This window comes from Atta colombica, unplaced genomic scaffold (genome assembly GCF_001594045.1).
Source record: "Atta colombica isolate Treedump-2 unplaced genomic scaffold, Acol1.0 scaffold92, whole genome shotgun sequence".
In the NCBI taxonomy this organism is placed as follows: Eukaryota; Metazoa; Arthropoda; class Insecta; order Hymenoptera; family Formicidae; genus Atta; species Atta colombica.
Genome location: NW_017259586.1, coordinates 848,115 through 869,069, shown reverse-complemented (window position 1 = coordinate 869,069; position 20,955 = coordinate 848,115). Strand labels below are relative to the sequence as shown.

General features: G+C 38.0%; 1 protein-coding gene across 2 annotated transcripts; it reads left to right on the top strand.

Moving 5' to 3' along the window:
• Window positions 1-1,958: 1,958 nt before the first annotated feature.
• LOC108693579 lies at window positions 1,959-15,046 on the top strand. Of its 2 annotated transcripts, none has more exons than XM_018202601.1 (7): window positions 1,959-2,001; window positions 3,134-3,668; window positions 4,189-9,776; window positions 10,073-10,934; window positions 12,274-12,648; window positions 12,756-14,537; window positions 14,726-15,046. In XM_018202601.1, exons 2-7 carry the CDS (start codon window positions 3,266-3,268, stop codon window positions 14,971-14,973), a joined length of 9,258 nt encoding a protein of 3,085 aa, XP_018058090.1. In that variant the 5' UTR covers window positions 1,959-2,001; window positions 3,134-3,265; the 3' UTR covers window positions 14,974-15,046. The 2 variants fall into 2 exon arrangements, with proteins under 2 accessions (XP_018058090.1, XP_018058089.1); XM_018202600.1 differs by having other exon boundaries at window positions 12,756-14,540.
• Window positions 15,047-20,955: the final 5,909 nt, after the last annotated feature.

The following is a 20,955-nucleotide window of genomic DNA, read 5'->3' as shown; positions in this document are numbered from 1 at the left end:
TCATTTGATTATTTTAATACCTCAATTAGACTTTAATATGAATTTACAATATGCGTACCGCATTGCACATATTATCTGTATATAATTTTATTTCTCATACATGATAAAGTATAGCATAAATCTTATAAATGTAAGCATATGTATTATATTCTATTAAATTGATATAAAAAGGAATTTTCCAGGAAGTTCTTGTTCAAATTCTTTCCTTTATAATTTTGTATTTAATTTAAAAAAAAACCTTAATTTATATTACATAACAATATAAGGTTTCGTAACGTTGACAATCGCGAATTGTGATTATAAATTAAGAATTATTGAATTTTTAATATTTAAATTTATATAAAAAATAAAGTGTTATATATATGAAAAGCAAATTATTGTACATTTGTTCCAATAGAAAATGATTGTTTTGATAGCTTAAGAAAACATGTGGTAGGTAAACATTCCAAACAAAAAAACTTCAACCAGACATTTAATTAAAATTAGATATTGCAAATATATGCGACCTTGAATAAACAGAAGACTACCGGATGGAGTGAGAAAAATTCCATGTTATCAATATCTTTGTAATCCCATACTAAGTAATCATAATCATCCTCTTCCATCTTTCTCTTATCAAAAAGCTATATTTTTTAACAATAGAGATTTCCATTAACCCTTCGAGGAACGTTCTTATCTCGAGGTACAAAATAAACAATACAAATTCTAGAACCGTTCCAATGAATCAACGTTAGATCAAATTTCTCCGATATCATATATCATTGTATTGCTTGAGAGAAGTTTATAGTGCATATGTCGGTTGAACGACTTATTCTTGAAAGTACGTAGCCAGTCGACCTCCGACGCCTCTGATACTCTTGCGAATGTTGGCGCAGTGATGCCAGAACGTGCGCGGCTCGCTCGTTCAGTGGCGGCGGCGGCAAGTGGAGTGGCCGAGTAGCGAGTGGCGGTGCAACGACGGTGGTGCAGCAACCAAGATGGCGTTCGCCGAGTGGAGTACGCCGTCGGATAGGAGCGCGTGAAAGAAAAAAGGAATGCCGCGGGGTGCCGCGACGACCACCGACGCTTCGCGCGGGGTGCTCGCGTGAGGTGCGAGGACCGGTCGACGGTGAGTGCGTGCGCTCGGGAGTGCGTGCGCGTTACCGCACCGGGGTTTATTCGACGTTAACCTAAGAGTGCGGTGCGCGCGGGGAAATAGCAGCGCGGCGCGGAGCGGAGCGGCGTGGCGGTGAAGTGACGTAAAGCGTGGCGCGGTGTGAATTCGTCATTCGGCTCGCCTCGGCTCAGCGCGGCGCGGACGGGGACGGACTCTTCCTCGGCCGTCGCCGCTGGCATGGAAGCGATCCGGCCGCGGGGCCGAGCTCGTCGGACGTGAAAGACGGTGACGCAGGGCCACCGCTCGGTTACAGGAACACGAAAACAGAATGCGACGACCGACCATGGCGTCCGTCGTGCGCGCGTGATTGCCGATCAGGCGGCTGATCTGTGAAAACGAAGAAGGGGAGAGTGAGAGAAAGAAAGAGAGAGGGAGGGAGAAGAACATCAGGACGCGTCTACAACGAAACGGTGGATAGGGCACGCCGCGGAAGTGTAGTTAGACCCGCCGTGTAAACGTCATAAACAAACGTTCTGGCCTATCGTCTCTTATCTCTCATCCTCGCAGCTTCCTCTTCCGCACCGGTATTTCACGCTCGACTGCCACCGTCGTTACCGATCGTCATAGTTTTAAACACGTGTTCGGATTGTTCGACTCACGTGTATGATGTCCTGTGTTCGAGGCTGAGCCTACTCGGCAGACAATGTGATCAAGATCGATCCTCATCGGTGAGCTACGAGATTGTCTGATAGAAACTTACCTATCCCGCACCGTGTTACTCCAAACAAATCGACTCCAAGAAGGACTCATACGAGAATTACTTTTGGCAAATCTTTTGCGTTCTCTCTCTTTTGGAGTTTTAGATAGATTCGATGGATGCCGTAACTCTTGATGATATTTAGGAGGTACTAGATATCTAATTTTTAACTTTAATATATATGATGATTTTCCAATTCTTCATTACTTTAGTATACACGATGGATTATTTGTGTCTCAGGTTAGTTAATTTTCATAACATTAAAAAATATACAAGAATTATTAAATGATTCTTACATACTTATATTTTTATATCTTTAGAAAGTATTTACGAGCTTGTGTATTTAGAAAAACAGTTGTATATAAATGTTATAACTGATTATTTGAGGCTCTTAGTTTTTCCAAAAAAAAAAGGAATGTACAGGATATGAATGATTCAATCGTGTATACTAAGGGTTAAAATAAGTATCACCACGTGTTAGAATAGATCCAAGAGATTAGAAAGCTTGATTTTATAATGAAAGATTTCTGATATCACATGTTGAATAAAGCATTTTTTTCAAAGGCTAAGTAAATAGATTTACTATGCTGTATATCATTAATTATTTTGTTTTATATAAGAAAAGTTGAGAAAATTTAAGCTATTTGTTCTTTTTTAAAGAAATTTCTGAACTAGAACAATAAGTTGAAGTAAAATATAGTTTAAGTAAGAATAAGATTCGATTAAAGTGAATCTTAGTACTTGATAATATTTACATGCAGATACAATAATCATTTACAAATATATTTTTCAGTTTTATAAAGATTTGTATATAAATAATATCAAAATTCATTTTAACTGAAAATAGGAATGTTTTTTTTAAATTTATTTTTAGTGATCTAAATTTGATTTATAATTATTTAAATATAATTTTTACTCTAATTCACTATACCAGTATATTCCAGTTCAAAACTTTTTTTAAAAAAGAATAGAACTTTTAATATTCTGTTTATAAGAAAGTATTAACTGAAAAGAGAGCTGTCAAATATTCCAGCTCTTTGTCAGTTTATAAAAAGCATTCATTTTATTAAGTTTATTATATTAATCCAGTGTATAGTTATTTTACTAAAAATTAAAACTTTCTAGAGTATGGTTAGCATTGACATATTTTTAATGTTTGTCTATAAAGAGTCTTTACTATTTTACCTATATTTTATCTCTTTATCAACATGTAACAGTTTCTAAGCACATATGTTAAATAAAGTAACATACCAAGAATGTATATGTGTGTGTCATTACAGGAAAGGAAAGGCATTTTGAATGACAATTAAACAATGTGAGTGTTAAGCTAATAGATGATTAGTATTGTGTTTAAACGTGTAAGACATTCCATATCAATAAAGTACACGTTGTGACTTCATGTATGGTGCACCATGTCTAATAGTTTGGACAGCTTTCTCACACGCATAGGGGATGTCACAATTGAACGTGTGACTCCACGTGGTGCCCCCAAGCCTAGTGAAACGAATATGATGACCAGTGAGACTGCGACAAGTGCAAACATGAACGCTGAGCCACAGGCAACTAATGATGAGAGCTCAGATGAGTCGAGTGGTGAAACAACGGACGGCGAGCAAGAGAAGAAACTCGACATTTTGCAATCCGAGGAAATAGAAGAGATACGCTCGGAGGGTTCGGGGGACGATATGGATCTGGATGAAACGATTGATTCGCAGATTGGTGTCAGAGTGGAGTCGGAGAGGCAACCACATCATCAGTCTCCAGATGAAGACGACGAAGAACAAGTTAATATTTTGGATACTTTACCACTGGAAGGTTTGTAAGAATGCTAATAGCATGTATTCAACATTTATTTTGATTTAGTGAATTAAATTTTAAATTAAGATGCATTAATAAAATTTTCTATTAAATCATTTTTATTTAAATTAATTTTATCTAATAATTTAATTAAATTAGATTAATGTTTGAGATTACTGGATCAATAAAATGGAATTCTATTTTAATTTAATCTAATTTTATATTTTTTTAATCTTATATTCTGAATTTTGTTAATTCAATAATTATTTTGTATAATTAAATTAGTTGAGCTAATAATAGATTGTAAATATGGAATTAAAAATATGCAAATTCACTGTTTTGAAAACATTTTGCATTCTAGAACATATATTATAATATAGAGAAATAAATATTAGTTATTATATCTATCATATAATTTTTCTAATATAAATTATGTAATAATATGTAATAAATGTGTCATAAAAAAGTATTTAGTTAAAATGTTAAAATGATTTTTATCATATTATTTTAATATTTCTTATTCTTGTATTATCAAAAGGAGCACCTATAGAGGGTCAAGAAGTATCTGAAGCTGATCTGCTAGGAAAGCCAATAACAAAGGATTCAGATGAAGAAAGCATAGATAATGATAACGATAAGATGGATGGACAATCGGGAGAGGAAGGCACTGACAGTAACAAGAGACACGCCGATTCCGATCATTCTGACAGCGCAAAAAAGAAAGTAAAGAAGGATGACGGTAGCACCGAGGGTAGCACATCAGAATGTGAGTTAAAGTCGGAGAAAAAGCTGGCCAACATGCGGAGGAACATTCGGGAAGTGATGGACGAAACGCAACTGGACGAAGCCACATTGTCCGCTCAGAGGCAGGAGATGGAACGTCTTAGGCGAGTGCAGGAGCAGCAGAGGATCATTCGTGAGGTGCAGCGTCAGATAGCGATCAACCGACAAAATAGTAAAGCACAAACACGTGTTATTAGTCTCCTGCAAGGCAAACAGAATCAGGCTGGGTCTACTATGATCTCTCAGTCTTCCTCGTCGTCATCATTTCCATCGGCGACGTCACCGTCGTCCACTCAGGTTCGTTTGCCAAACACCGTGCTATTGAAAGTGAACTCTGGAACCGGCTCTCAGACTACTCAGATAACTGGCGGGATTCAAGCAGGACAGATACAGAGGAGATCGATCGATGGCGGGATGCGCTGGCAGAAAGGTAGAGGCGGTTATCAGGGAGCACAGACATCTATTTCGCGCGTTCCGAATCGTTCCAGTGCACCTAATATGTTGCAACAAAGGATCCGTATGATGACACCGTCTGTGAGTATATCGCCGGTGGTGCCTAAAAAGGAGCCGATAGATCGTGCAGACTATTATTCCGATTCCGAGTTGTCCGATATGGAAGCTGAAGAGGCAATGCGTTGTGAGAAACAGATGCATGCCGCGCGAAAGATGTCCGGTGCGCCCAAATATCAGAGACCGCAAAAAGGCAAGGATGTGGTGACAATATCCAGTTCGAGCGAGAGTTCGGATGACGATTGCATAGTTTTAAGCGATCCCAGCGGTGAGGAGGAAACTGACAATGAGGATGATCCATCCAATTCCGGGATGCACACTAACGATCGTTATAACATTCCAGACGAGCATGGTCGAGTATTGATCAACGTGGGTCATCCCGAGACCGAGCCGGACGTGTATCTAGCACCACAAGTTGCTCGCATTATCAAGCCGCATCAGATCGGTGGTATACGCTTTCTCTTCGATAATATCATTGAAACGATTGAGAGGTATAAGACTAGCAGTGGCTTTGGTTGTATTCTCGCCCATAGTATGGGTCTAGGCAAGACTCTTCAAGTCGCCAGCTTTTGCGACATTTTTTTTCGATGCACTACTGCCAAAACTGTTCTCTGTATTATGCCCATAAATACGCTTCAAAATTGGCTGGCGGAGTTCAACATGTGGCTGCCATATGAAGATCCCGCCACTACCGCTGAGAAACAATCCAAGCCGACGAATATCAAAATGGAACCAGGAATAGATATGAAGCATGAAGTAAAGGAGGAAAGTTGCGGCACTCAAAGCGACATGTCTAATATATCGCGGCCTATCAGTACAGAGTCCGCGCACCGTTTTGGTCAAGACGCAATAACCGCTGTCGGTGCATCGCAACAATCAGTGAACGTCATGCCGGAGAATCCCTATGCAAATCCCCATCATGGTTACGAGCAGCGCAACATGATGCCGAGTTACATGCAGGATCCTATGATGAATAAGAACATAGCTGAGCCTCATATACCGCATATGCCATCGAATTATCATCAGGGTGAGATACCACAGAATCCATTGTATAATACGAATCCGAATCCACTTTCCAGCTTCCCCGACCAGATGAAGCCAGATCCAGGAAACTGCCATGGTATACCGCCCGGACAGAACATGGCGGGGCCAAAGTTTGGCATGGAAAATCAGGGTACTGATGTTATGTATTCTGGCATGGAGAATCGGCCGCCGGGTATGAGTAATCATCATACCAATCCGATGTATTCCAATATGGAGAATCGAAATTCCGTGACAATGTATCCGGGTATGGGTAATCATCATACCAATCAGATGTATTCTAATTACAACATTCCCGGCACTTTTACGAGCTATGGCAGTCAGACGAATCAACAAGAATTAGAACGAGAACCGAAGAAAGAAAACATGCTGCCGGGAGGAATGTCACTTCAAAATACAGAGGTTACTGTGAAGAAAGAACCGGAAGAGATAATAAAAAAAGAAGAAGGTACTTCAACAATGAAAGAAGAATTAATTACGGAGGAGAAAAAAGAAATGATAGAGAAAGTGAAAACGCCATACGATGTAGACACGCCAATTGGCATGGAAGTACGCCCGAGGCACTTTCGCTTACACATCTTGAACGATTCGCATAAAACTATGACGGCGAGAGCGAAAGTAATACAAGAATGGCAATCAAACGGCGGAGTTTTGTTAATAGGATACGAATTGTATAGACAATTATCTTTGAAAAAGCCCAATAAAGCAAAACGAAAACGCGGACAACCTTTCAAAGACACGGTAGATGTAGAGGAGGAGGATAAGAACAAAGGTTTGCTAGACGAGATGCATACGGCTCTGGTGAGTCCTGGACCGGACTTGGTAATCTGCGATGAAGGTCATCGAATCAAGAATTCACATGCGAGCATCAGTATGGCATTGAAGCAAATGCGCACGAAACGTAGAATTGTACTAACCGGTTATCCATTACAGAACAATCTACTGGAGTATTGGTGCATGGTGGACTTTGTAAGGCCTAACTATCTAGGCACCAAGAGCGAATTTTGCAACATGTTTGAGAGACCAATACAGAATGGCCAATGTATTGACTCCACGCCGCAGGATATACGCTTGATGCGATATCGCGCACATGTATTGCACGCTTTGTTGGAGGGTTTTGTGCAGAGGAGATCTCATTCTGTGTTGCAAATGTCGTTGCCGCGTAAGGAGGAATACATTCTCTTGGTCAGAATGACACCTCATCAACGCAAATTATACGATACGTTTATGAATCAGGTGGTGAAAACGCGCGCGGTGCCGAATCCATTGAAAGCTTTTGCTGTATGCTGTAAGATCTGGAATCATCCAGACATTCTATATTATTTCCTTCGTAAGCGTCAAGCAAATGAAGAGGATGATTTGGATCTCGAGGAGACGATAGGAGAGAAATCTACAGCAGGTGGCAAGAAATCTAAAGCGCGTCAGCCGAAAGGGGAGTCCAAGAAATCCAAGAAGGGCACGACGATAAAGAACAAGCCTGCAGCTAGCGTACAACCGAACGCTTCTTCATCGTCAAGCAACGATAATGCGGAGGCTGAAAATGCGCACAACACTTCGAAACAAAATAATTATACTAATTATACCATGCCAGTTTCTAACTCGGGATATTCCAACAACATGCCGCAGGGATCTTATCCTCCTCAAAGTTATCAAAACTATCGTCCGAATGATCAAAATACATATTATAGGAACGATAGCAACAATCACGGAGAATATAATCAAGGAGAGTTCTATAATAATCAAGGACAACAAAGGTATGGCAATCAACAACCATTCCAGTCATATACTCAAACGTCAACAAGCTACAATACATCGCAAGGATACGCCAATCAGTCGCAGAACTATATGCAATCGAACGAGCAATCCACGAATCATCCTCAGAGGTACAGCGGTGCAGCAACTGGTGCAGTGTCTGGATCCGATTTCCGATCAGATCAGAATCAAGGAAATAATTACGAAGCACCCGGAATATTTCCACGACAGAATTATCCTTATCAGGAGCAACAACGTAATTATACGCCAAATCTAAACCAGGGGCCTAATAATTATCCCCAGGTTCCTAATCAACCATCTTTCCAGTCTCAGATGCCGAATCAGTCCACGAATATGCCGATGCAAGATTACTCGTCATACACTACGAATCAAAATCAAAATTATCCACCAACGCCGGCTCAGGCAAATCCAATGTATCCGCGTAATGATACGCAACCGCTGCAAAACTCGACAATGGGATATCCAGCGTCTCAACAAGGTCAGTCACCAACGGTTCAAACACAGACCACTGGTTACATGGCGCCGCAACAGAATCAGAACACATCACCCGGTCAAAATCGTGGCTTCTCACCGAATCAGCAGAATCAGAATCTAAGTTTACAGAATCAGCCTCATCCATATGCAAATCAGCAACCGCAAGGTGTGCCTCTTCAGGGTCAAACACATGGCTATCCTACGCAAGTGAATCCAACTCCTCCGCAGACTCCGCATGCATTTAATCAGCAGTCGACTCCAATGCCACAAACCCCATCACACGGTTATATGCAGCCGAACCAATCAAATCAAGGGCCCATTCAACAGGGTCCGATGCGTGGCTATACCTCGGCACCACAGGGTCAAATGAACGTAGCGCAAAGTCAATCCAATTATTCAGCCAATCAACCGGCGCAAAACATCAATGCACAAAATCAGACGCATAGGTATCCTCCAGATCAATCGAGCCAAACGCCGAATCCACAGAATGCAATTCACGGTTACGGCCATCATATGGTGCCCCAATCTGCAACTTCCAATCAGGCAGGATCATATCCTCAGCAAAATCAGCCAGGCTCGACGGTACCACCGTCGAATCAGGCTCATTCTGCTTACCCGTCAAATCATCCAGGCACAGGTACGATGCCACAAAATCCCGCACATCGATACGGAGCCGCGCAGCAGACACAAGTGGCACAGAATCAACCTATGGCATATCCGTCGAATCAACAACATCCTAATCCATCTCTGGGTCAGAATGATCAACTTTATCCTAGGCAAGATGCCGCAGTGTCTCAGCAAACGCAGAATTATGCTCCAAATGAATTTTCGAACGACCGTTCGAGCACAGGCACCGCCGGTAATTCTGGTAATAATTATACTGCTAACCAACCACATACACAAAATCCCGTTATGCCGAATTATCCATCGGACGGCTCACATCAGAATCCAGCGGCGATCGGACAAATCAAGGAGGAACCTTATTATATGCAACGTAATTATCCGCAGACGTTCCGACCGGATCAGCAATGCAATGATTCGTACTACAGAGATCAGATGAACCGTTATCCAAATAACTATTTTCCGTCGCAGAATTATCCAAATCAATCGTATGACTACGCTACCAGTCACGGCACGGATATGAATCTGCGACCCGACGAGTCCAAGACTTCACAACAATCTATCGGAACTCATCCTCCCAATACGCCGTGTGATAAGAGCAAAGATATGACATCTAACATCGGTGTACAGAGTCAACCATTACATCAGAATAATCTTACTGGAGCGACAAGCAGCTACACTGCGGAACCGAATCGTCAAAGTTCAGCGACTCCTGCTCCCAGATCGGGACCGGGAGTTAATCCGGCACACAGTCCTCGATTAAATCAGAGCGAACTGACGAAGGAGGATGAAAGAGAGAAAGAAGATCAAGTAGAGAAAGATAAAGAGGATAAATCTGACGATGAGATTCTCACGAAGGACGAAGAGAAAGATTGCAAGAGCTCTCCTAGTTCGAAAGAAGATCCTGGAATTCCATATGACTGGGTACTTATCAATATATCATTAGAATATATTAATTTGTTTTAATATTAAATAAATTTGATTTTATAAAATATAAATTTTTATAAACTTGTTGAATCTGAAAATTTATATCTTATAGTAATTAATTAAGAATGTACACATTTTGAAAGGTTTATTATATACATTAATTGTTTAAATTTGACTCTTATATGATCTTCTATTTTCTTGATATTATTATAAGTTAATAAGATATTTTTTATTTTAATTTATTTATTTTGTATTTTGATAGTAATTCTATAATATTGATTTTTTTATTACAGGCAACAGAATTGATGAAGGGGTACGTACCCGGATTGATAGATGCATCTGGGAAAATGACACTCTTCTTTTGCATCCTCGAGGAAGCTATTAAACTAGGGGATCGCGTACTCGCATTCTCACAGTCACTATTCACATTGAATCTCATAGAAGATTTTTTAGCACGGAATAGCTTAAAGTATCCGGATGGTCAAACTGATGCTTGGATTAAAAATGTGAATTATTACAGATTAGACGGAAGCACTAGCGCGCTAGAGCGAGAGAAACTAATTAATGAATTCAATAACAATCCAAAGATTCATCTTTTCCTTGTTTCTACACGTGCTGGTTCATTGGGTATCAATCTTGTCGGCGCGAATCGCGCGATTGTATTTGATGCTTCCTGGAATCCTTGTCACGATACGCAAGCTGTATGCAGAGTTTACCGATACGGCCAACAAAAGCCGTGCTTTGTTTATCGATTGGTCACTGATAACTGTTTAGAAAGGAAGATCTATGATCGACAGATTAGTAAACAGGGTATGGCAGACCGCGTGGTCGATCAGTGCAATCCTGATGCGCATCTTTCGCTAAAAGAAGCGACGACGTTATCGTGGGATTGGGAAGAGGACAGTCAAGTGCAAGATTTCTCACAGACTAAGGATAGCTACACGGATGAAGTTATGCATTGCGTACTGGAACGCTATTCTTCGTTGCTCACCAAACAACCGTTTCATCATGAGAGTTTACTCGTCGATCGAAAGGACAAGAAGCTTAGTCAAGCCGAGAAACGATTAGCCCGTCGCGGCTACGAGCTTGAGAAGATGGCAGCGAATTGTTCTAGGCCCAGTTATAACTATGTTCCTGGAAATACAGCCACTCGAGGTACAATTTATATTAAAGATAGAAACTTTATTTTAAGCCAGCGTTTTTCAATCTTTTTCAATTTGTAACATATTAAATAACGAGCTAAATTTCTCGACGTACATTATAGGCACACTCTTTAGCGTTTCAGCATAAATCTTTTAACAAATATCGATAACATTCACAGAGAAGTAAAGTTTTAAAATTTTTATTTTTTATATTAAAATAAAATCGGCCAAAGACGAGCGAATAAATTGAGATGTTTTACATATAATAATAGAATTTAATATGCATTAAAATCAAGCAAAACTAGTTTCAACTTTACAAAAGACTTTTTTCACGACTGCCGTTAAGATTGGAAGCACAAATTTTATCCCATCTTACTATATAATTTAATTTCACCATTTACAACTGAATGCTTCAACATACAATACAGAGCACCTATCTCTCATATAATTAATCGACAAATTTCTTGACATAAAGGAATAATAAAGACTGTTAATATTAATTGAGCAATCAAGAATTGATTAATAAGATGACCAAGAAATTTTTATAATACATATTGACTTCATATTTCGAACGTAAATATGCTTAATCGACAATTATATATGTATTAATTTTGTAATATTTCTGCAACTGAAGACTTTTGTAAAGTTGAAAGTTTCGCTTGATTTTAATGCATATTAAACATTAAATTCTCTGATTATATTCTATTATTATTAATATGTAAAACATCTCAATTTATTCGCTCGTCTTTAGCCAATTTTTAAATTTTTTAATAGCAATGTAATGTGTTCTAATTAAACAATTCAAATTGGAACACATTGTATCATGTTTTTTATTTTTTTGACGATGGTAATTAATGTAAGATGTGAAGAGGATAACATCTAAAAATAGCTCAATATAGGAGTTGAAACATGTAATAATATCTCTGTTTTCTATTATGTATTTAACTCCTTAATTTTTATACGTTTACATTTTAAAGAATCGACTCTTATTTTTATATTGTTATTGAATTTTTAAGAGTCCTTGACTGGCTTATTTTATTTTAATATAATTGATTTTGTATTTCAATAACGAGCAAGTTGTCATTTATTTTTTATTTTTTATTTTATTGTTTTAAATTCATTGCAATAATGATATCGTTTTAATGACGATAAAAATACAAGTATAATTTCATAATTTTTAAAATTTTTTACTTCTCGCCTTACTTGCTTTTTTAGTTATTTCTAAATTTTTCCTTTTGTTTACCTTTTCTAAAATATTCGCAGCACATTAGTGTGTCGCGCATCGGTTGAAAAGCCTGTTTTAAGTGAAAAGATAATCGTGCTCTGTACTGTACATTGATTATTTATTCCAGCAGGTGGATTACAAATTAGAGCAATTCGCGGCGGTGATGGTGGACCTACACCGAAACCAGTTGCTTCTGTCAGACCTATGCAACAGCGAGGCGCTGAAGGATTAAGTCCGCGAGGTGTTACTGGTAGTAGATGGATTCCAGCGGAAGTATGGCAAAGACAAGGAATGAGTGCGCAAGAGATGACGCTACCTCTAGATGTAGTTATACCGACAAATTCTCCGGACAAAGGAAGTATCGTTCTAAAAGCGGGTCAACGAGTAATGGTACTAAAGAGTCCAAAAGGTATTTACATGCAGCTTGAATCCGGAAAAATTATAGCAATTCGTACTGCGCTTAAATTGAATCAACAAAAGCGAGAGGAGGAGCCAAAGAAAGGTGAGTTAAATTTATAATTTATATAATATTTATAATAATTATTCTTGAATATTAAACATTATTTGAAAATATTTCATTATTTGAAAATTCAATTTTTTAAATTACAGGAGTTTCAATGATACAAAGGAATTCTAAGCCCGAAGTTGGCTTTCCTTTACGGAATAATTCGGCTATTTCCATAATACCCAAGTCGTCTTCTAGTAATCAAACCGGTCGGCCTCTTAATAAATCATCACCGAGTCCGGGTTATAAACCGTTTGGCGATAAGGAAGTCTCTAAGAGGCCCAAACCAGTCGCTACAGCGACGGCTAAACCTTATTTGAGTCAAGTTAATTTGACCACCCAAGTTTCTCTGTCGAGATTGCCCAAAGTCAAACAAGAGCCAATGGATCATTCCACACTCGGGGACAACTCCAACTCATCCGACGGTCAATTGAGAACCGAGCAGCGTGTCGAAGAAGTCAGATTGGAAGATGTAGTGGCAGAAGTAAGCTCAAACACCGAGTATAGTCCCTCTAATCATACCCGTACCACTAATTCGGATACGGATACTTCTCTGCCGAAATCTTCTGAGGAAGGCACTCAGGTTTACACCCCTGATACTGTTTCCCTTGCACAAGGCGTTCAAACACAACATGATCAGTCTGAATCAGAAATGCCTTCAACCGCTGACAAACAGTGTTCGCCATCAGAAAAGGAATCTTCTAAGCCAGATGAACTAACAAACTACGGTCGTCCTTTCCGTGGGCAAACGGAAAAGCGAGAAACTTCTAATGAAGATATCGTTATTGAAGAAACGTCTCAAACGCCGCAAATGACACCGCAGGTCGCGACGCAGACGCACCCGATTGCTCCTGGTCCGATGCCTTCTCTATTAACACAACCAGTACCATCCATGCCGGTACCATCGACTATGTCGATACCACCAAGCTTACCAGTACCTTCAAATATGCCTCCGAATATGTCACTGAGCATACCGGTACCGTCAAACATGCCTCCAAATTTACCACCGAACATGTCGATATCATCGAACATGCCACCGAGCATACCGTCGAATATGCCAGTATCATCGAACATACCATCAAGCATGCCGATATCGAACATGCCGTCAAGTATATCATCAAGTATGCCGTCAAGTATGCCATCGAGTATGCCAATTACAAATATGTCGCCGAGCATATCATCGAACATGCCGATACCATCGAGTATACCAGTATCGTCAAGCATACCGATATCATCGAGTGTACCGGTACCGTCCGTACCTGCAAGAAGCTCGGAAGCACCTAAAAGTATCACCGATTCAATCGCCAACGCGACATCGACTGCTTCCGTATGTACTAGCACTAATATTACTTCGCCGAAAAGCGCCGAGTCGACTCTAAGTATGCGAGATAACATGATCCAGAGTGATCCGACGCCGAGCGTACCCCAGGGATATCCTTACGCTCAATACCCAAGATACTATGACTACAGCGATCCACGTTCCCGCTCGCTGTCTAATCCCTATGGCACTTACTTCCCCGGCGTTCCACCGCACACGGCAAATCCCAGCAGTAGACTGCCAGTAGATACGACGAAGCCTCAACCGGACTTAGGCAAGCCTATGGACGAGAGGAACGTGATGAACGTGCCTACCGCTTACTCTTCTCAAATACCGAGCATTACTGCCAAAACGCTAACGAACAACTCCGCGACAGAATCTAAAGGTACGGACAGCACGACGGTGACTACCACAGTTGCCTCATCGAGCAGAGACGAGACACATATACCTACCGCATTTAGTCATCCCACTAATACGCGGTATCCGGGACCGTATCCGCCGGGCCCGTATGATCCATACTCGCAGCATTATCCACCGGCGCCTGGCTCCTCTGCAGCTTATCCTCCAGGTGGTGAGTCTTTTAAGAGTTATTGTAAAATAAAATGAGAAATAAAGTATCATCATCTGTCCATCAAATTTAATTTTATCGATATTTTTTAATTTTTTGTAAAGACATTCTTTGTATCTAATAAACATGTAACGTCTTTTGTAAATTTTATTCGATTAAAGAATATTAACAGTAAAATTAATCTGCAGGAGCACCCGGTTATCCAGCATATGGTGGACCCAGTTACAACCCAGATTATGCTCGCATGTACTCGGCGTTCCATGGTCCGCCACCCCCAACGGATCCTTACATGCACAGAGGATACGCCCCTCCTTCTTCGCATCCTCCTAATTATTATACGCCGTTCCCGCATCCTCCGCCACCCTATCCCAATTATTCGTTTCTGCCGTATCCGAATCCGAATATGTCCAGCGAGCCTCAACCACCCGCTCAGTAGGAAAGCAACGCGATTAAGGATAATTCTGAGCTAATGGTAGCGAAAAGCGAGAAAGTTGTCGCAAAGACTCATAGACCGCGGTTGCGAAGCTTAATAGACTGAAGCTGTAAAACGCATCGATGTAAATATTTAGTCAGAAATATTGAGATATGTTAAGAGGATGTTTGATGGCAGGTATTCGAATACTTCGTAATACCGATATGTAATGTCGAAAGACGAGCGCGATCGCCGTCAACATTGAACTGTGCAATCTGTTGAAATGTTCAGAATATTTTAACTCTTGACTTTGTCGACGATGTTCTTGCGATGCGTTTTTGTTCACTAGTTAATTACAAGAAAATGTACTCAAGCAGTACAAATTATTTCTTTGTTTGATCCTCCAGTTTCATAAGAGCGGCGTCAAGTGAGATTTTTTACGAGTGCTTAGACGACTGCAATTTAGATTGCAATATGTTTTATACATAATTGCGTTCCTCGATGACTTTTTCTACTTTTTGTACTTGCGCGCTTTATCCGATTAGCTTTTTATCAATTAAACTGATGAGTTATTGACGCACATGATTCTGAGAAGATTGACAGAGGAGTAAATTATACTGTTGGCACAATGGATGACAGAGGAGGAACGCTGTATATTATTGTTTAGCTTCACGTGTTACATTCAATCACTTAACTCATTTTTATACATCATTTTTGTAACAAAGAGGGGGATGGTCATTCTAACAAAACAAAATTCTCTTACTAACAGTAAGAATGATTGACGATGTCCATGACGCATTCGTTCCTAATTCATAAGCTCCAAAAATTATAAGTAACAACATGGTTAAAAGTTTACGAAATTTTAAGTTCACATTTTTTCAAAACTCAATTATAATATTAATAATGACTTTATATTTTATGGGTAATAGAATTTATATATTTTAGAATTAGAATTTATACATAAGAATTCTTATATTAGCTTTTGTAATTTTCTTTTTTTATCAGATAACTTAGCAAGTTGATTCTCTTGATTCTGATCTATTTGAAATTCTCTTGATTTCGAAGAGGAAATAAAACTTGTATAGAAAATTGATACAGAAAATTTCCATAACAAATTTTTCGCTGTTTGGTATTTTATCGACTGATCCCCCTTCATACGGCAAGAGTAATGAATATATGCAAACTAAGCCACTTACATTGTGAATATTATAAAATGCAGATTGAAATTCTTTCGCGCATGAATCGTGTTAAAATATAATGTCCAGTGAGATGTTTTCTTCTAATTCATCATACAAACTTCTATTTTATTATTCATAGAAATATATATTACTGTAAGGCAACACTTGATGATTCGATGCTTTTACCCTGAAATTGTTTCTTTAAAAATCTGTATCATAGAAAGCTCCGTTTTTTGAACTGTGCTTTTTTCCAGTTCTAATAATTTTAATTTCATTCTGAGATTTTGTTTTGCGATACATCGAATGGAATTACTATCAGGAATTCCAGGAAACTATATTTAGTTCGAAGTCTCTGTTTAGATGATAATTATATTATTTAGATATATTATTCATTGTTTAAGTAATAAATTAGATAATTTTGTTAGAAAGGATTTCAGGGCAAAAGTGATGGATCATACAGAGTTTCATTTGCATTATACATCACTCTTCCGTAAATATATTCTTTCTTTCATAACATCATCAATGCATCATATTATCTATACTCTTTCTCGACGAGCGCCGAAATCAGTTGCTGTTCTTCGTGGTACACGTCACGCCGCGTCTACGTGTCGTCTCTTTCAAACTATTTTTCACATACATTTAAACGCGTAACACATACGTACATACAGTATTCATGGAACATTTAGCAGCCAGTAAATTACAGTTTACAGCATCCCTAGCGAGTTGTATATGGACTACGTATTATACTATTAAACGTTACGGTTTCCGAAATAGATAATCTTACAGTAGAGCGTAGGATTGTTGTTAACTAGGAATGTCTTACGACTTATGAAAAAAAAGAAGGGAAAAAAGCAAGGAACTCGCCGTCTCTCGGACGCGTAATGTAAGCGTTAAGGGGAGAGCCATGATTTTCAGGAGCGACTCTTCAGACTCGGAACTGTGATATTTTATTATTAATCTCGTGTCGAATTCGCGCTGCACGCTCTTGCCCGGAATCGAAGTCGCCTGATCTTGGCTTCGGCGGGAATTTCGCGGACGGGTCCGGAGATTCTCCTCCCGACTCGTCCACGCGACACTCGGTCGAAATTGTTGCATTTACGTTAGCGTAAGTCAATCAGATGCACGAGATGACTAATCCGTTTTTCCAAGTGGGACGCAGAGGCGCGCACGGGTCTATCATGGTGCTCCCTGTATACATTACAGACCAGTGGTATTCAACCCTCTTTAACTTTGTCAATCCCGAAAGTATCCCGAAAATATTTTGAAGATATATATTTTTTTTCTCTCCTCCCCTAGAATTTTATATTCTTCCGAAGACATCTCGAGGGATCTTTTATAGAACTTTTTTTTCCTGTGACGTTTTATCTTCCCGTTTGTATCGCATCAAGTTTTTGTCGTACAGAGTTTTAAGAGAATAATGGATTCTTACAGAAATCCAATTTAGTACTGGCTAATTTAATATTGAAAATTTATTTTGAGCATTATAAAAACACATTATAAAAACAGTGTTTTTAATATACTCAAAATAAATAATTAATCGTTACCCTTCCAATATTAAATTTTTATAAGGGGAAGAAACAACTTCCCATAAAATATAAATTCTTTACAACTATATGAGTGTGAAGTATTTATATCTTTTTTTTTTATACACACGTACTTACCAAAGTTCTCTTTTAGCAGATCGCGCCTGCGGATCCTCTTAAAGCGCGAAAGTTCTCGGCGCCCCTTTAATTAGGAGCCCTCCAGGTTGAATACCTCTGATTATAGATGAATTATTCTAGCGAGATAAGCGTTCATGCTGGATATATGATTAGTAATACTATGTCTCCTGTGATGGGTCTCGGTGTTGTCTGTTTGCTGCGCGATGAGACGCGATGTTCCCACCCATCATCTCTTTCCCTCGGTCCCTCGTTTACTTGAGATGCGTCGCAGCTGTACGTTTCGTAGGTTCTAAGTGTACAGGTGTTACGTTTAAGCGCGACGCTCAAGTAAGCTGTGCAATCCCTTGCGAACAGGCGACAGGGAGACCATCGCGTAAGAACGCGCGCGAGAGAGGAGCCGAGAGTTGTATCGTTGTTCTGAAAGCGGTCGCGGAGTTCCAAATGTCTAAGATTTTCGCGGGTCGTCGCTGATCTGTTCACCCCTAGAATGCGGCTGTCGAATTCTATTTCATGTAACATAAAAATCGTCCTCGATGTCGCAGACCGGAAATCATACGGTCTAAAGCGCTGAACGCGACGACCCGGCTTTGAATTCTGTTCACGAAACTTAACAATAATCGCATTTGATGTTTCACGTTAATTATCTGAAGCTAAATGTGGATTACGAATACAAATCGTCGGCTTGATACTCTTGTAACGATTAATAATCTTCATTGATTAATTATACGTATAATTTATATAATTCATTATATAATTCTTTATATAATTTATTATATACAATTATATATAATTATATCATAGTTATGTTTTGTTATTCACTGCAAATAATCGAAAATCTATAGTAATAGTATCGCGAACTATATATTTTCAATCACAGTGAATAATAAATGGAACCTTACAATATTTCTAATGAAATGAACAAACAAAGCGATACAAGCACTTCTTCAGTGATACTTTCGAGAATCGACTTGCGCCACTCTCAGAACAAGCGGCTCATATATTTGCAAAAGAAAAACAATTATTTCATCTCTGTTATAGCTTTTTTGCCATTTACATACTTGTACATATCCATTATTTACATTTCATACTTTATTTATTATTATACATTAGCCATTATTATCGCTTTTTTTCGATGTCAGAGTATTACCCTTATGTAAAATAAATTGTTTACACAATGATGAGAAGATTATTTTGCACATACTATATTAATATGCAAAGCGAGAAAGAAAGAAAGAAAAGAGAGAAACAGAAGAATGAGTCTATTATGCGCATATATTTGTTTTTTTTTTATAATTCATCCTTACATCTAAAAACAAGGAATTATCTTACAAGTCTGTGTTTTCGCTGTATCTTTAAATACGGCCGTCTGATTTGAAAAATTAGAGACTATTTTTGTCCAGAAAATTTCTTAAGAAATTTCTTAAGACATCATCCAATAGACAATAAACGAATCTAAATCTCATTAGTTCAAGAAATCTAGGAAATTGTAAAAAAAAGGGATTATAGAACTTTAGAAATTAAAGATTGAGATATAAGATTTAAAAGCAGATTTTCGTGATTACGCTTCGGAATATCGAAAGAAATTCAAGCAGAATACAAGTCGTGACATTAAAAAAACGTGAGAATGTCTCTCAAATGATACCTAAAAGTCACTTTTCGATCAACAACGAATATAATGATTGATTTTAATGTCATTTTAACTTTTGCTTGAGGAACATTATCTATGCAAGAAGATTTCACGATAATTCAATAAACGATATGACATTCAATAAATTTGATTTAATTTATTTAATTATAGCGCAATTTTTTGTGATGACGTAAAAATCTGGAAGGAACATCAGACGGTCGCATTCAGCATGCGGCGAAAATACACGTGCCGCAGTCCATGTAAATGTTTATAATATCGTAAGAGATATAATTTATGCGGAGTCGACATGGAATTATTAAGCGAACAAATTCATCTGATAAGCGTGAGACCCATTTTTCAATCCAAAATTCTGCATCGACGTGATAAAAGATTTTCGCGACGCACGCTCTTCATCTGTATATTAGGATGATTAAATGCATGTTACACGTAGGTTGGGTTTATTGAAGAGTTATAATAAATTTATCAACGGAGGATTAATAATGCTTCGTGTCACAGCTTCCTTTTCTTCATTTTTTTTCTAACAGTTTCGCGTTCTCATTGTAATTTTTCTATAAACTGCGCTATGATATATGTGAGATAATTAAGATGAGATAATTAATAAAATAAAAAGTATTCGGATATCAAACGAGCCTGTTTTTGCGGTTAGTTTGAAATTCGTAATGTTACATAAAATAAAAATCATTTATACTTATTTCTTTGTTCCATTTAGAAGAAAGGATATTTTTAATAAACAGTTTAATTTTAATTAATTTTAAATAAACAGTTGAATTCAAAAATTATTTATATAATTATATGTGATACATAGAGTTTTCATAGTTGTAGTATTATTTAACTGTTGATAAATAATCTTAGAAGAATATTGCTATTGTAGTCAGTACGAATAAATATATAATTAGATATTTTTTATAAAATAAGTTCAAGAGTAAAATTTTATTTTTAATATGCACATAAATTGAAATGATATAACATATATATCTAATTATTATTTCATTATTGCTCAAAATCATAATGTATAGCTTTTTCAAAGGATACAGATTATGTTTTTGTAAGATACTATATAAAATATAACAATTTAATAATTTAAATAAATTTCTTTAATAATTTCTTTTGAAAAGATATCAATAAAAGTATAATTGCAAAATAAACACATATGTACCTAAGTAGCAAAATGTCTGCAGTCTTCTAGCAGACTGTCAACAGGTTCGAGTAGAAAATGAGTCTGTCATTAACTGCATCCGCATTAGGCTTGTATTCTGTTAACATCGCCTGTCGACATAATGTGAAGGCAAATTGTTGACAGAAACTGAGCAGATCCTGTCGACATTATCTGACGCTGCAGATTCTGTTACGTTTTTTCTAGGAGTCTGTCAACAGTATTATGTATACATCTGTTATTATTTTGTTATTATTTTGTTGGTATAGTTATAATGTGTAGCAGACATTTAAAAAAATCTGCTTTCTACAGACTTGGCTATCTGAATAATGAATCATCAATCAAAATAATTATTAATTATTAATA

What these genes read in the sequence shown, in the direction of transcription:
- LOC108693579 (XM_018202600.1), top strand. Translation starts at nt 3,266, where the DNA reads ATGTCTAATAGTTTGGACAGCTTTCTCACACGCATAGGGGATGTCACA. An exon ending in TGGAAATACAGCCACTCGAG is followed by an intron (nt 10,935 to 12,273) that starts GTACAATTTATA and finishes TATTTATTCCAG; the next exon opens with CAGGTGGATTACAAATTAGA. An exon ending in TGCAGCTTATCCTCCAGGTG is followed by an intron (nt 14,541 to 14,725) that starts GTGAGTCTTTTA and finishes ATTAATCTGCAG; the next exon opens with GAGCACCCGGTTATCCAGCA.